General features: G+C 34.3%; 1 protein-coding gene across 2 annotated transcripts in view; it reads right to left on the bottom strand.

Moving 5' to 3' along the window:
* Dolk (Dolichol kinase) overlaps nucleotides 1-17,128 on the bottom strand; it is a 148,166-nt gene that overhangs the window by 11,178 nt on the left and 119,860 nt on the right. For both annotated transcript variants that reach the window (XM_090413949.1, XM_090413948.1), the window contains one exon: nucleotides 3,437-3,535. In XM_090413949.1, the coding sequence (XP_090270075.1) occupies nucleotides 3,437-3,535 (99 nt within the window). The remainder of the gene's footprint in view (nucleotides 1-3,436; nucleotides 3,536-17,128) is intronic.

Here is a 17,128-nt window from a genome sequence, read left to right on the forward strand (position 1 = left end):
ATAGATGGATATTCCTATCCACCCATTCCTAACTTATACCTTTAACCAACTTTTCCAATATTTTAATCACCACTCCAGGGATGTTAATTGGTCTGTAGTTGGCTACTTCTGTCTTGGAGCCACCTTTATGTAATGGAACTATCTTACTTTCTTTCCACTGTCATGGAACCTGCCAGAATTGAGACTTAGTTTAAACAACTTCATCAGAAGCACTGCCAGTTCTTCTGCACATTCTCATAGCATACAGGTTGACATACTGTCCAGTTCCACTGCTGTATTCACACTGGTACTTTTCAATATGCCATGTACCTCCAGTTTATCCAACTTAATTCTCAAATCAGCCTCTGTCACATCAGTAACTGCAAAGCTTCCACCTGGATGATAAACACTTGCTAAGTGATCACTTAGTAACAACTATTTCTTCTGCATATCACCTCTCTACCACTGGCACTGAGCAAAGTTATCCTTCCATAATCTCTCTCTTATTTGCACAAAGAGAAGGGGAAAAACAACAACAACAACAAAAAAAAAACTCTTTTGAATTTACTTAGGCCTGCTTGCCTAATTTTCTCTCATAATCTGATTTAGCCTTCCTTACCATACTAGTCATCCTTCTTTCTTGCCTGCACTTTGTGTTGCTCATGAGCATGCCAATCACATTTTTGTTTATATTCCTTCCACAATGCTTTCTTTTTTTTTTTTTTCAGCTTCTGCTTTATATTGTTACTCATCCACTTATTCTCTACTCAGTTTATTCTCCTAACCTTGGGTATGCAATCTGATACTGTCTCTCTCAAACAATCCTTGACCACTTCCCATGGACTACTGATATTCATTCCTTTAGCTTATGACATGGTGCTGCTCAAAGCCGTGCACGAGTTTATCGTAATTGCCAGTAGTTCCATATAAACCCCTTCTTGACTGAAAATTCCACATGTTGAGTAAACTCCTACAGACTGCATGGTTACTTTCTCTGATTGCAGGTAGAGTTGCTACACTAGTTATAAATAGATCTGATGCTATTACCAGATCCAACACTCTCAAACCCCTGGTCTCCCTTTATGACATGCTGTTTCAGGTAACTGTCTCTTAATAACTGTAAGAATTCCATTTCCATCTTGATATATGCACTTTCCTCCTTCCAATCTATATTTCCATAGTTGAAATCTCTCATGATAATTGCACAGCCTGCACTCATTGTGCCAATCTGCTGATGCAGGACATAGGATGAACAAGAAAAAATACACGATGAAGGACAAGAACATAAGACAGGATGGGAAAAAATAGAAAGTACATGTGGAACAAGAGTTTGTTCCTGGACAGTCATGCCTTAGAACATTTTGAAATGCACAGTTTAGTTTCAGATCCTAAAGGACTAAGGAAGATGATTTTCCCTAGTTCTTTATCTTCCTGAACCAGAAAGTCCAGTATGAAGGACAACTTAGCCTTCTTTGATGTATTAGTTTATAAGAATAATGAAGGAATCAAACCTCCTGAAAAGATCATCCATATAGCAATGGAACTTTGGTCATGACGTTTTAGTTGTTATGGTAGTGTTCACTATAGTGGAAGTGAACCTGTACAAAGAGGATACAACTCATCCCCCCCCAAACACCATACCTATTTGTCAAATACCCAGGTATCTCTAAAGTACTATACATTCCATAATTGAACAATGCTACTCATTTACAACTGTTATCCTACTAAAAATACCAGAAACAGAGGATTCTGTGAGTTATTAAAAACAGTAACCGACATAACAAAAGATGGTGAAACTAATTCTCGATTAGATGTAAACATTTCCTACAGTAGAACAGAAAATGATTGAAAATTAATAATTTGCAACATTTGATGTTGCAAATTATTTGCAGCATAATATTTAATATTAAAGGCTTTCCGCCATTTTCCTTAAACAACTAAAATTAAATTTAATTATATACTTATTCTTCTTGAAAATAGGTATGTAAGCTTCCATACTTGTATAAATTAAAAATGGAAACTCAAACTTACATAGAAGTAAGTTTAACAGATGAACTCCCTGAGGATATATATATATATACATTCAGTCCTTGACTAATGATGGGCTTCCGTTCCGACAACCCTGTCATAAGTCACAAAGGTAAGTTGGAAATTCACTATACGAACATACGGACTACTTTGTAACATTCAGACATGTTAATAATTAACATGCCTGATTGTTAAAATATGTAGGTCTGCTTTGATATATTTTTAACTGATTTTAATTTTTGTTTATAGTGAAATAATGCAATGTACAAATTATAACATAAAATACTCTGTACAGTACTACAGTATACTGTAATAAATATAATGAAACATGGGTATACAGTGCAATTACAGCAAAATAATCAACTGAAACATATGCAACAAGAGTAATTCTTTGAAGCTGATGAATTAATTGGATGAGGCAGGAGAGGTTTGGTTATCGGTTACAAACTCTTAATTCAGGAATTGCAACAAAGTGTTCTGAGGATGATTCACCAGATGCATAACTTGTGGAAGGTTTAGGTTCATATTAAGGGGGTGAGGTGACAGCTGGAGTGGACTGCTTTAAAACTTGGTATGTTACGTCCAAGTTGGTCTATACAGTTTGCCTTTTCTGTTCTGTATACATTTCTTTGTAACAAGCAAATGCAGCTTGCATCATTCCATCTACTTTGCTAAATCTCTCCATGTTGGGATCCATTTCCTCAAACAACTGAATTGCATTATTAACAGAAGCAAATGCTTGGCCCATTTTTTAGTTGTAAACTTTTCTGAAGGATTGGCTTCTTCCTCTTTCTGTGCTTTGAGCCCTATAGGATATTCATTTTCAAACTCTTCTTCCACCCAGCTGCTCTTCATCTTCTTTATCTACTTCCAACACCAAATCTTCAACTAGCACTATCTTGTCACCAATCTCTTAAGGCTTATCTTTGTTGAATCTTGTGAATGTATGATCCTGTATTTTCAGGAGCTTCTTCAAACACCACCATTAAACTCTGTCATAGCAATCTACGTTCTTTGTACAACGCAGGATATTATATTCCTTCCAAAAGTCTCTGAGATTTTCTCACCATCAGTAGCAGCAATAGTCTGAGCAAAAGTATTTCTTAAATAATATGTCATGAAAGTAGGAATAACATCCTAGTCTATAGGTTATAGGAATGAGGTGGTATTCAGTGAGCATGTTAATGGGATGTGTCAAAAGTCAAGGGCTGACTGTATATTTATTTGTTAGGAAATAATGATATATATGAGAACTAATTTTTTAGATAACCCATGACATAGGAGTCAAGCTTATTTCATAATCTCATAAAGACAGAACTTGAATTTTTCAGGGATTTTGCTTTATTGGTTTTATAAATTTTTGTGATTTTTGAACTTCACAGAAGTCAATAAATGAACTTTTAAAATATAAATGTAATAAATGTCAAACCTGGCCACCTGTGATGACCCCATAATGTTCCTCCAATAGAAGCAAAAGTATCTCCAACACCCAAAGAAAGTATCCCACTTAACAGTGACAGATGGAAATCTGGAGAGAGAGAGAGAGAGAGAAAAAAAGGCTTTATTTATATATACATGGATAATATATCTAATAACTACATGATTATATATATATATAACATACACAGTATATTCTAAGAGAGTAAGATAAGTCGAGGACATATGCTTCCTTGATTAATGGCATTCTGGTGTTATTTGCATATAATTCATACAGAAGACAGAAGGAATGGATGCAAAGTTTTATAAACTGAATGTAAGTGCAAAAGTTTCTTTTGCACTTGCATTTTTCTTTTCTTTTCTTTCCTGCATTACAGCACTCATTTCATCTAACAAATGAATGCATATGCAATAAATGAAAACTTAATTAACAGACAATACCAAACCCAATTTGCAGTTTGCCATAATATATAGAAAGCATGTATATTGCTGGCTGCAACCAAGAAATGAAACTGTGAGGTCACAAGGAATTGTATGTAATAACTATGTAAAATATTGAATACATCAGTGGCATTCACTAGGAAATGAGTATGACTATTCTCTAAAATTGATCTATTGGTGAGTTTGGAGATAGTTGATTAGGCTGATATATGATATGCATGAACTTCCACAATAGAGAATAGCAACAATAGGAGGACTTGTTTAGATGTTTTTTGTTTTTTTTTAATGATGATAGTCTATCTGGAAGATGCCTCTATACAGCTATTTTAATGTGTGAATGATGTGCCAAAACAGACCCAATACACAGCTTAGCGATTTAATTCTAATGGCATGGAGATGAAGAAGAATCAATCATCTTCCACCATTCTAGCCATTGAAACAGACTACTTCTTCTTCCCAGTCAGCATTAAGGTCTAAGTCTGGACCCCCCCCCCCCCCAATCTTAGTGCACGGGGTAGTCCAACCATTGAACAAGCTAAAAGCAATGTCCTCAGGATCACTGGAACAAGAAAGCCACTTCACCATGACAAGGTAACAATCCACAGAAGAGGTCACATACACCAAGTAAATAGTCAAAGGTTATTAGTGAATTTTTAGTGAAACTTAAATTTTTAGTGAAGCCTATTATTTTTTTTTTAAAGTTCTTACTTTACACAGTGATGGTGCACTCTGAAACAGAAACCAACTCCTTATTCATTCCTCTTGCCAAATGATAATGATAGAAGAGCCTTCAGTTATTTGCTGATCAGCCAGAAGTCTGAAGATAAATACTAATCTTCGAATTCATTTCTGATCTTGTTTGTGTAAGTCCTCAAATTGAGAAGATATAGACCATTGAGTGTCAATAGTTTTCTTTAGAGTACCACGTAATAGTACTTCAATTATCCAAACTCACCCTTCAGATAAAAGGTAGATTGCTGTATATATATTTTTGTATCAATGGAGGGGTGGGGAGCTGAGTGACCAATCACTAAGCCAAGTGTTTGAAATATTTATTGCCCATAAATATTGTATTATCCTGGAAAAGCGTGAAATGTATATAGTCTATCATACACCACATCTCAGCTTAGAGATTTGTGAAGGTTATGGTAGACCATGCATTTCATGCTTTTGGTAACAATGGCCCCGAGATAAGAGCAAGCTTATCTAGTTGGGTACAGGTAGTTACATACTTTACAAGCTAATTCATTCCTAGTGCACACATATAAAGTGAAAATTTATTTCCCATAGATGTAATGTTAAAAACAGGGATTACATTTTCAACAATGAAATTTGCCCAGTGTAATGTTTTTTTAGGTGGGAAATGAATTTCATTGTCTAGTATGAGACCAGTACCCTGTTTATTGGAGGCCTGAAGTGGCTTGAAAAAGTTCCATGTTTGGTCTCTATAGCAGGATTTCCAGACTATGTATAAAATGACAGAAAAAAATACAAAAAAATAATAAAATTAATAAAAAAATTGAAAATATCCTTAGCCCCATGGTATTGAATGTACTAAAGGTTTACTTAAACATTTTGTGGGTAGGAGCCACATTAAAAAAAATAATAATAAATAAAGGTCAATAAAACAATAATTTATTTATCCAAAGAAATGATTTTTTTGTTTGTTTCCAAGAGAGTCCTCGCTTTTTTTTAAAATTAAATTTCACGATAGCATGAAGAGCTAAATGTAGAAATATACACTGTACACAAATTACAGTGATGCATTCAGGTCCTCTGCAAAGGCCACTGGGTGCAATTTCCGTAAGGCTGTGTCCCTGTCTGTGTCCACTTTGATGGCAATATTACATCATCATCTAAAGCCAACCTCCTGGTGCAATTCTTCAGAACTCTCCATTTTTCCTATTCATATGATAAATCATGCAGTGCTCAAGGGTTTTTTAAATCTGTAGCAACTTTTATAAAGCATTCAAAATATGAAGTTTGTGACTTGCAACTCTCAACTGCTTTTTCTATGTGATGAAAAGCTTCTTCACATTTTGCCATTTTAAGGTTTTCATTTCTAAGCTCTCCATTGTATGCCTGAACAGATCAGTGATATCAACTATAGAAATCTCAAGCTGCAATTGGTTAGCAATATTAACAACCACTTCTGTTTCATTTGTACAATCTCTGCTGGTTCTTGAAATAGTATGAAATTATCAATAAACTGTGCACAGTAGTACTGTGTTGTGTTGTATAGCTGCATGTCTACTATATTTGTGAACATTTAGCATTTATTTATTTTTATTGTAATTAATGTTCATATTTTCGATTGTGATGATACTTGATACGTGAAAAAAAGAACTCTGGGAACAGCCTGTATTTTCTGAGTGAGAAGGATTATTACATCTCATAATGAAGATAATGGATAGCATAAATACATAGTTCCTCATACAGTTATGTAGCTAGAAATATAAAACTCAAGGCAAACAATATTATTTTATATTCCAGTCCTTTCATCACAAAATTAAATTTTGTTGGTGATGGAAGCACAAAATCAGAAAGTTCCATATGTAATATATGTTTGTAGTTTTTTTTTTAATTATTATCAGAAGGGAAAAAGAAACCTGTGATCATCATTCAATAAGTCTATCAAATCATTTACTGAACATTAATATTGTATCATCCTGAAAAAGAAATGTCAGAATCTATTTTTTTAGTGTTAATTTTGCCTCAATACACACAGCAGACATTGCATTTTTTTGTTCTTGTTCTCAATGAACTTTGCTCAATATTTTTATTAAATGATTATTTTATGAACAAATCATATATGTTCAATTTTTAATAAAGCACTGTTTGTCCTAATTTAAGTTTTGTTTGTTGTTTATTCATATCTCAGATCATAATCTCATACAAGTTTCATTTCCAACAGAACAATATCCTCTCAGCCATAACCTTGTACCCACTTGTGCTACAATACCAAATGGGAAAGTGTCAGACTTACTTCTTTGCATAGACACACTACTGTATTCTGCTCTCCAAATCCAAATATTTGTGATCATGTTTATAAAAGTTTATTCATATTGGAGAGAGAGGCCTTCATTCTCCATCAAGAGGCCTTAATGGCAATATTACAACATCATCTAAAGATAAAGTTGACCTGGCACCATTCTTCTCATCCAACTACTGCATAGATGACCATGGAAAATCACCTGGCAGTTGATGGGAATAAAATAACATATCATAAGTGGCTCAAGACACCCCAGCTTCATTAAGAGCCTATGTTGAAGCCTGCAACAACTGTAAAATAATCATTAACATGGCTGAACCTGACCGAAGAGCTAAATGTAGAAACATACATTGTACACAAATTACAGTGATGCATTCAGGTCCTCTGCAAAGGCCACTAGGTGCAATTTCCGTAAGTCTGTGTCCCTGTCTCCCCTCCACCTTGATGGCAATATTACATCATCATCTAAAGACAACTTCCTGGTGCAATTTTTCAGAACTCTCCATTTCTCCTATTCATATGATAAATCATGCAGTGCTCAAAAGACTCATGTTAAGATATCCAAAAATCAGTGTCTTAACATTGATCTTCATACTACCTTTCAATGGGGTGATTCAACATACAATTTTGTCTTTTTTTTTCTTGCAAAAATAAAAACTTTAGTTTTTCTCTTTACCACTGATAATGCTTAGCTCAAGTCAAGACAAGACATCTAGCTTTGGTCTGACACTTATCCCTATCCTTTCCTGGCACAAACGCACATCTTTAATACCAGTCTCATATTTCAAAAAACTTGCATCCATTTTGATCAAGATGTTACTTTTCACTTGTGTAGCTTCTAACACTGTACAAATCCCAAATTTGCTCAAACTTGGAATGCTGCTTTCACATTTGGAGTGATGCATCAGAAATCATTCTAAAATTTCTTGATGTCCAGAAAAGAGCAGTTAAGCTAACTGACAATGTCTCAAAAAGTCAAAGACTCTCTTCAGCCACTGTCTCATAAAATGTCAATTTCTGCAACCTCTGCTACAGATATTTTCATAGGTGGTGTTTAGCAAAAATGGTGTTCATAATTTTCTCTATTTCTACTGAACCTACAATTACACAAGCAATAGTTGGCTAATATCTTTACAGTTGAATTGATAACTCATCAAACCTACTACTCCGGTTCATCAATTATATATTTGGTTTAATCCTTTATCCAAGTGAAAGCAAACAAAGTTTGCGCCTAAAGTATTTTCAGGTGTGGGGCAACTCGTGGCAAAAGTGGTATAAGTTCTCATCAGTTGCCTTAGTATCCCATAATGCAAAGCACATCTCCTTGCAGACATGTATAATGCTATGCATTAAGGGAAGGGTCACTACCCACAATGGTATCAACCTTTATTGAGGTCTCTTGCGACCCTTCCTTTAATGCATAGCATTATACATGTCTGCAAGGAGATGTGCTTTGCATTATGGGATACTAAGGCAAGTGATGAGAACTTATACCACCTTTGCCACAAGTTACCCCAGTCCAGAAAATACTTCAGGCGCAAACTTTGTTTGCTTACACGTGGATAAAGGATTAAACCAAATATATAAATGGTAGTATAGCCAAGTGAAAAAACTTCCATCAGCTTATCTCTAATCCAGAGAATTTTAATAACAAGGTGTGACCTTTTGGCAACTGGCATATAGAAATATGACTTCTCCATTACTTCCATCTTAGTATCACCATCTCTGGGTCTGGCTCCCATTAATGAGACCTCAATAAAGGTCGAAACCAGTCTGGGTTGTGACCCTTCCCTTAATATTGGGTTGGCAAATACGTTTGTTCGGTTTATGCGTTAGTACAAGTTTACGCCACTTCGCCTGTCGCTATTATTGTGCTACCGCGCAATGCTATTGCGCAGTCAAAAGATGACATTTCACATAACCTTTCAGTGAATTTTCGTTCAGCCTACTTCAGTTGCATGTGTGCAACATATTTTTTGAAATGGAAGGAAATAACGTACATTACCGGCATATTTTGCTTTTTTATTTCAAAAAAGGCAAACGAGCTATGGAGGCCCATAAAAAAATATGCAGCGTATATGGGGATGGTGCCTTAACAGGACACGTATGCTAAAAGTGGTTTGCCAAATTCCGTTCTGGAGATTTCAACGTCAGTGATGAGCCTCGCACTGGTCACCCGACCGAGGTTGATTCGAGTGTTATTAGGGATATTGTCGACAAAAATCCATCACAAACAGTGCAGGGGATTGCTGCAGTACTGACCATATCCCATACAAGCGTTGAAAACCATTTGCACAAGCTGGGATACATTTCAAAACTCAATGTTTGGGTGCCGCATGAATTGACTGAGGTCAATATGACTGCTTGCATATCCATCTGTGATTCGCTGTGACATCACCAAGAAAATGACCCATTTTTGAAGTGGATGATTATGGAAGATGAAAACAACCTGCAAACAACCTCGAAAGCAGGATTGCACCCAAAGATCATGTTCTCTGTGTGTGTGGTGGGATTATAAAGGTGTTGTCCACTACAAGGTGTTACTGTCAGGCAAACGATTGATTCAACTGTCTATTGCTCAGAGTTAACACGACTGGCCTGTGCAATTAGTACAAAACATCCTGAATTGACAAATCAGAAAGGAGTTGTCTTCCACCATGACAATGCTAGACCCCACACACACCATTAATAACCTGGAGTAAATTGTTACGTCTTGGCTGGGATGTTTTGACGCATCCTCCGTATTCACTGGACCTGGCACCTTCCGATTACCACTTATTCCGATCATTGCAGAATTCTCTGAACGGGAAAAACCTTCGCTGATGAGGAGGCTGTCAAAAGACACCTGGATCAGTTTTTCGCCAGTAAACCTCAGGAGTTTTATGAACGCGCCATAATGAAGTTGGTGGACAGATGGCAAGAGGTCATTGATAAAGAGGGTCAATATATATAACTGACTAGTATGTATTATATATATTAAATAAAATGTGTTTCATTCCACTCTGAAAAATTGAACGAACTTATTTGCGAACCCAATACATAGCATTATACATGTCCGCAAGGAGATGTGCTTTGCATTATGGGATACTAAGGCAAGTGATGAGAACTTACACCACGTTTCCCACAAGTTGCCCCAGTCCTGAAAATATTTCAGGTGCCAACTTTGTTTGCTTACACTTGGATAAAGGATTAAACCAAATATATAATTGGTAGCATAGCCAAGTGAAAAAACTTCCATCAACTCCTGTTCATTGTTCATTCCATCTACCTTTGTTCTCAAGAAGTATTCCAAAAAGACTATAACTTGATTTACTATAGGTTTTGCAGCCTCTTAGCAATCCTACTTGTTAGGATCATTTCATACAACTCATGCACTTGTTTGCACTAATCTAAGTTTTCTTTATAGGAAAAAAAAAGAAGTGTAAACATATTAAGAAATTTATAATAAGGCTGTTCAAGAAAGAAAATGTTTTAGAATTATACCTACCTACAATAATTTGTGCTGCATCCCCCCAACTTCCCTAGAATCAAATTATAAATCTAAACAGTTATGAAATTACTAAGGCAAGTGACGTGAAGTCATACCACCTTTGCCACGAGCTGCCCCAGTCCTGAAAGGTATTTCAGGCACAAACTTTGTTTGCTTACACTTGGATAATGGATTAAACCAAGTGTATAATTTCTTGGGATCTTTAATTTATAATATAACCAGGTGAAAAACTCAACAACTATCTATCTCTAATCCAAAGTATTTTAATAATAAGGTGAGACACCTTTTGGCAACTCATATAGGAAAATATGACTTTTGCATTACTTCAACCTTGGTATCTCATCTGCCTCATCTGGTCTGGCTCCCACTGATGAGACCTCAATAAAGGTCGAAACTGGTCTGGGTAGTGACCCTTCCCATAATGCATAGCATTATACATGTCTGCAAGGAGATGTGCTTTGCATTATGGGATACTAAGGCAAATGATGTGAAGTCATACCACCTTTGCCACAAGTTGCCCCAGTCCTGAAAGATACTTCAGGCACAAACTTTGTTTGCTTACACTTGGATAATGGATTAAACCAAGTATATAATTTCTTGGGATCTTTAATTTATAATATAACCAAGTGAAAAACTTTCAACAAGTATTATTATTTACCTGACAACTTCTGTGTTACTTACAATTAATGCAATCACTATGGATTTCAATGTTTTGAAAATTCAATGTTCTTGAAAATCATTTTATACTTCTCTGGCAGAGAACTGTAAAATGATTTTTTTCTTTTGCATTCAAAAAAATAATAATACAATTCAAGGTGGCAGCAACTTGTGCATGACATAAATAAACACATTTTCTATGTCAAAAATATAACAGCAATTTCTATTGGAAATATAATAAAAATAATGCCAGCTGTTAATTATTCCTTAAATAAATGAACATAAGGACTGGAGGTAGGGGGTATGCCCTGAACAATCAAATTGCAGAGAAATAGTTGCTGTTTTAGAAACATCTTTTTTGACAAAGACAACACTATCATTTTGTTATCTCATTTTGATAAGGCCCAGCATGGTAAGGAAGGCAAAATCAGATTATGAGAAGAATCTCTAGCCAAACAGGCCCAAGAAAATTCCAAGGAGTTCTTTCGCTATGTGGCAAGTAAGAGGATGAATGACTATGAAAGATTAACCTTAATGAGAGATGATGGTCATGAGGAGGAGACAGAAGCGGATAAAATAGTTGAGTTACTGAGTGACTACTTGAAAACAGTATATCATCCTAGTGAGGTTACTGCTTTAACGTATGTGACAGACACTGATGTGAGAACAGATGTTCTTAGGATATTGCAGAATCTCAATGTAAATACATCTGTAGGATTAGATCGGTTCGGGTTAAAAAGAATGCGCAAGGGAACTGGCAATGCCTTTGACCAGGCTCTTTAATTTAAGCCTCAGTGCTGCCAGAGTTCCAAGGGAGTGGAAAGAGAGCAAAATAATTCCTTTGCATAAGGGAGGTTCTAAGACTGCAGTAGCAAATTATAGACCAATCAGTATCTCAGGCATGGTGGTAAAAGTACTAGAAAACTTGGCCAGAAAGAGAATTCAAGAATGGGTAGATAAAAATATGCTACAGTATGAGGGTCAACGTGGCTTTGTGAAGGGTCGGTCATGCCTTAGTAATTTACTAACTTTTTATAATAGAATAATAGCTGAATTGGATAAAGGAAATGGCTACACAATGATTTTATGGATTTTGTAAATGCATTTGATAAAATATCCCATGGAACTCTTATGCAAATTAGAACAAATGAGAATGGACATGACACTGGTTAAATAGGTAAGAGGGTGGCTGCTGGACAGATATCAAAAAGTGGTATATAGAGGAGAGAATCAAGGCAAAAACAATTTTTACCTTGAGTGATTCATGACTAGTGGTGTTCAGCAAGGTTCAGTGTTAGGACCATTGCTGTTTAATTTGTGCATAAATGATATAGGGAAATAACCTGAAAGAAAACATTCAGTTGTTTGCTGATGATGCAAAATTAGGTAGAGTAATAGTTAATCAAGGTGATGTGGAGAGCTTGCAGGAAGATTTAAATAGGCTGTCAGTATGGGCAAAAGTTAATTGGTGTGTCACTTTAATGTGGAGAAATGTAGTGTTATGCATTTTGGGAAAAATAGATTACAAGCCGTGTATCACAATGATGGTACTGTACTACAGGAAATAGATGAAGCTAGAGATTTAGGGGTGGTTGTAGACAGAGAGGTAAATTTTAGAGGACATATTGCTAAGATCACCATAAGATCACTTGGCTATTGAAGACCACATTAACAAGTAGAGATAAGGAAGTTGCTATTCCTCTTTATTATGACTGGATATGCCCACATTTGGATTACTGTGCTCAAGTCTGGTCTCCTGGGTTTCTTGGAGATGAGGAAGCAGTGGAGAGTATTCAAAGGTGAGTGACTTGAGGAATGTTCCCTATGAGGATATATTGAAAGTGTGTTGATGGCAGAAGTTGGTTGATAGGAGAAAAAGATGGGATATTAGAGAAACATTTAAGTTGCTTAAAGGGTTTTATAGGATAGATGCAGGGGAAATGTTTCAGCACTTGGCTAGAAAATGCCAGAACAAGGGGGGGGGGGTCATCCCTGGTAGTTGAATAAAGGGTGTGAGGACTAGATTTTTTGTTTGGAGAATTGTGAATGAGTGGAATGGGTTGCCAGTATTAATTGTGAGCGCTTTTTCTGTTAATGGGTTCAAGGAGAGGTATGAAAGATTGTGTGGATAGATTGGGTATTCTGTAATGAGTCTTCAGACTCCATGGAGGTGTCCATATAATAATAATAACAATCATTATTTACTACTTGATATAGTAAAATGAAGTTACAGATCCAAGATACAACAGTGAAATGCGAAATACTCCATGCAAAAAAATTCAAATCCATCAGGAAATTAGACACTTTAAATGTCTTCTTCATTTTCGCCATTAAGCACAAATGCTTGTGATGTCTGTTTGTAAAGACCATCATCATACTATCTTTTCCTTGGTTTCCTCTATTTCTTTCACTCTTTGGTATCCAGTTCTTTATTTTCTTTGTTCATCTGTTATCCTGCATTCTTTCTATATGATTTTACCATTCTTCTCCTTTCTGCTTTTGGATCCAATCATTTATTGGTTGTATTTTACAATTTTCTCTGCTTTGCAAGTTCAGGATTTTATTTAATATTGTTACATTTTCAATTTTTCTTGATGTTTTCATCTCATTAATTTCATTGATTTGTCTAATTTCTTTAGTATTTGCACATGTTTCCGCTGCACGTCAGTAATGGACTAATTACTCCTTTACAGACTGTTATTTTTGTTTCTTTGCTTATGTTCTTATTCTTGCAGACGAAGCTGTTGAGATATCCACATATTCTTCTAGCTTTTATTACTTACTCTTGTACCTCATTTTGTGTGTAACTGTTTATTTCTATTATTAAGTATTTAATTTTACTAACTTGTTCAATTATTCTCACTTTAATTTCGAATTTGCATTTTATGGATTCCTTGGCATTTGTCGCTGTTTTAGTTTTTTTCTGTTGATATCTTTGTATTCTTTTTTTCTGCTGAATCACTGAATGGAGGATCATCTTCATTTTCTGCTAGTAAGATTCACCTTGTCTAATTCCTTCCTCTGGTTATTTTCATCTCTTCAATCTGTCCTTGTTCTGTATTCATTACAGAACTGTTATCTCTCTGTGTGTGTGTGTTCTTAATTAGTTCTAAAATTTATTCTGGAATTTTTCTAATTTTTAATGTGGTCATTATGTCTTTTAACTGTATTCTATCACATGCTTTTGTTAAATCAAAAAATCACATGCAAAGAGGTTTATTGTATTCAACTGATTTCTCTATTATTTGCTTTAATATAAATATTGCATCTATTGTTGATCTATTTTTCTTAAATCCTTGTTGTTCATCTGATAATTCAGATGAACAACAAGGATTTGAATTTATCGAATAAATAATTCGATAAATATACAAACTATAATAAATAATTCGATAAATTATTTATTATAGTTTGAATTATTTTGGAGCATAATTTTAATGTAGTGTAGGGCAGTTTTATTCATCCATAGTTTTCTGGATTTGTCCTGTCTCCTTTCTTAAAGATTGGTATGGTGAAACTCTTTCACCAATCATTTAATATTTTTTTTTATTTTAAAAGTTGTCCTGAGAATATGACATAGTTCTTTTACTAATCGTTTCCCTCCATATTTTCATAGTTCATTCTTTATCTTATCTATTCCAACTGATTTTCTGTTTTTAAGTTCTTTAAAAGTTCGTACAGAGTCCAAAGACTCATGGAATCCATGGCGGGATTCGAACCTACAGCCTTTTGGTTGGAGAGCAGATATGCTAGCCACTTGGCCAACAATCTTTTTTTTGTTATTATGAGAGTTACATTATCTCTTTGTAAATATCATTATTGTTGATTATATTATCTTTGTTCTTTTCTGGGTGTAGTTTTGGAAAATAAGTTTTCCTTTATCCAATCCAATATTTGTTAGCATTATACTTTCATTTAGTTTTTTTTTTATTTTAAGTTTGTTTTATTCTCCAAGTTTTTCATTGAGTACCATAAAAATCATGTTCTAATTCTTTAGAGTAGTAATTCCAATATTCCTGTTTATTTTTATTTATCTCATTATTTACTTCATTTCATAAAGTTTCATATTCTTTATAAATTAATGTATTTGATTTGTTTTATGAAATATGATTTTCTTTTCTTTAAACCATAGTGTTCAACTTCTGTTTTGTTTTGTTTTTATTCTTTGATAGTTAATTTTTCTAAGAACTAAAGTCACTTCCTAAATATACTGATGTTAGAGCTCTTGCATCAATAATTTTTTCTGGCATGATTTTTCTACTAGTTATAATGTAATAAATTACAGATTTTTGCCCTCTTATATTCTCCCATGTTATTTTATGTTGTATTTCATTATCAAAAATGTGTTATTTATTCGTACAAAACTGCAGCAGATCCACTCTGTTTTCATTGATTACTTCCTCATTAATTTTTTGGCCATATTGCCAATTCTTGCATTTAAATTCCCAATTATTATAATACATTTCATTTATTTATTTTGCCTATCATATTTCGAAGATCTCTGAATGTAGTTACTCATAATTCAGTTCCTGCATGGAGGGTGGAGAGATGTAATTGGAATCTTTGAATAATGAACAAATTTTGAATCAATCTGCCAACAACATGTTTCATATATTTTCATCATATGTTTCTTTACAGTTAAGCACTAGTATTCTACAAAAATATTCATCAATGGGTTGCATTTTTAAGCTCAAGTGAAGATTCATCTGAAGTAGTAATGCATATAAATTTTTGATATGTTAAAAATCTCAAAATTGGAAGGAAGAAGATACAGCAATTTAACATTATTCATAACAGTGATACAGTACATCTAAAACTGATAACATAATAACAAACATATATGATATACTTGAATTTAATAAGAAAAAAAAAAAAAAAGTAATTTTTGAAACTATTTATTTCAAAAAATGTTATCTGATAACATCATTTTTTCATTAAAAATCTGCTTTAAGATAAATGAAAAACTACTGAAAACAGTTCAAAAATAATTTCTGCATTCTTTCCAGTAAAATAATTAGAAAAACACTGATTTGCAAAATAAAAGAATAATAATTAATTCTTGACTCAATCATCAGGAGTCAAGAGACACATTAGGAGAGGTCACAGTCTCACATGAACAGCTCATCATATCTTGACTTAAAATACATTCACTCTCTGCACCAATGCACCACCACCAATGCATTCAATCACTTACTTATTATAATGCATTCAATTTTTATATTTGCAATACTTATTACTTATTATATTATGCAATACATATTACAATGCATTCAATCTGCTTATTTATTATAATGTTTACTTATTACAACAATAAAATTATATTATAATATTGCTGTGTGCAATATTATAATATAATTATAATTATATTATAATTATATTATAATTATAATTCATTCCCTTGCTCACACCCACCTTATACAGCTTCCAGGGATGGCCTCTCATTTTTCCATCTCCAGACATTCTATGAAAAATCTAATTCACATTAATCTGGTAATTACTCCTTACTAACTTATGTCTTGATCATGTCCCCCCCCCACTCCTCCTATTCACTAGGCTCTTTAATTTGCATTCTCTCAATCTGTTCTCATACTCTACATTCTAGAGATCAGAAATCGACTTAGTTAATCATCTCTGAACCCTCTCCAACAACTCATCCTTTTGAAAACCAGGCAGCCAAAAATTTGCACAGCAATATTATAATATAATTTTATTGTTATAATAAGTAAACATTATAATAAGTAAGCAGATTGCTAAAACATCCAAAACATGATCTTCCTTTAGAAAACCCATGCTGTCCAAAGAGAATTCTACTGCTGTTCACATAGTTCTGAATCCTTGTCCTCACTAGCTTCTTCAACACCTTGACCACAACTCTAGACAAACAGATTGACCTATAATTTGAGGCCTTAGTCTTATCACTCCCTTTATGAAGCAGAACAATTTTGCTCTCTTTCCACTCCTTTGGAACTTGGGCCAATCTAAGACTCATTTAAAAAAAGTAAGTTAAAGCTTTGTTAACTCCCTAGAACATTTCCTCAAGACATGCAGTGATATACCACCAAATCCCATGGCCTTGTTGACATCAAGTTTACTCCATTCCTCATACA

This window comes from Typopeltis vanoorti, chromosome 24 (assembly GCF_054136105.1).
Source record: "Typopeltis vanoorti isolate ZY-2024b chromosome 24, IOZ_Tvanoo_1.0, whole genome shotgun sequence".
Lineage (NCBI taxonomy): Eukaryota > Metazoa > Arthropoda > Arachnida > Uropygi > Thelyphonidae > Typopeltis > Typopeltis vanoorti.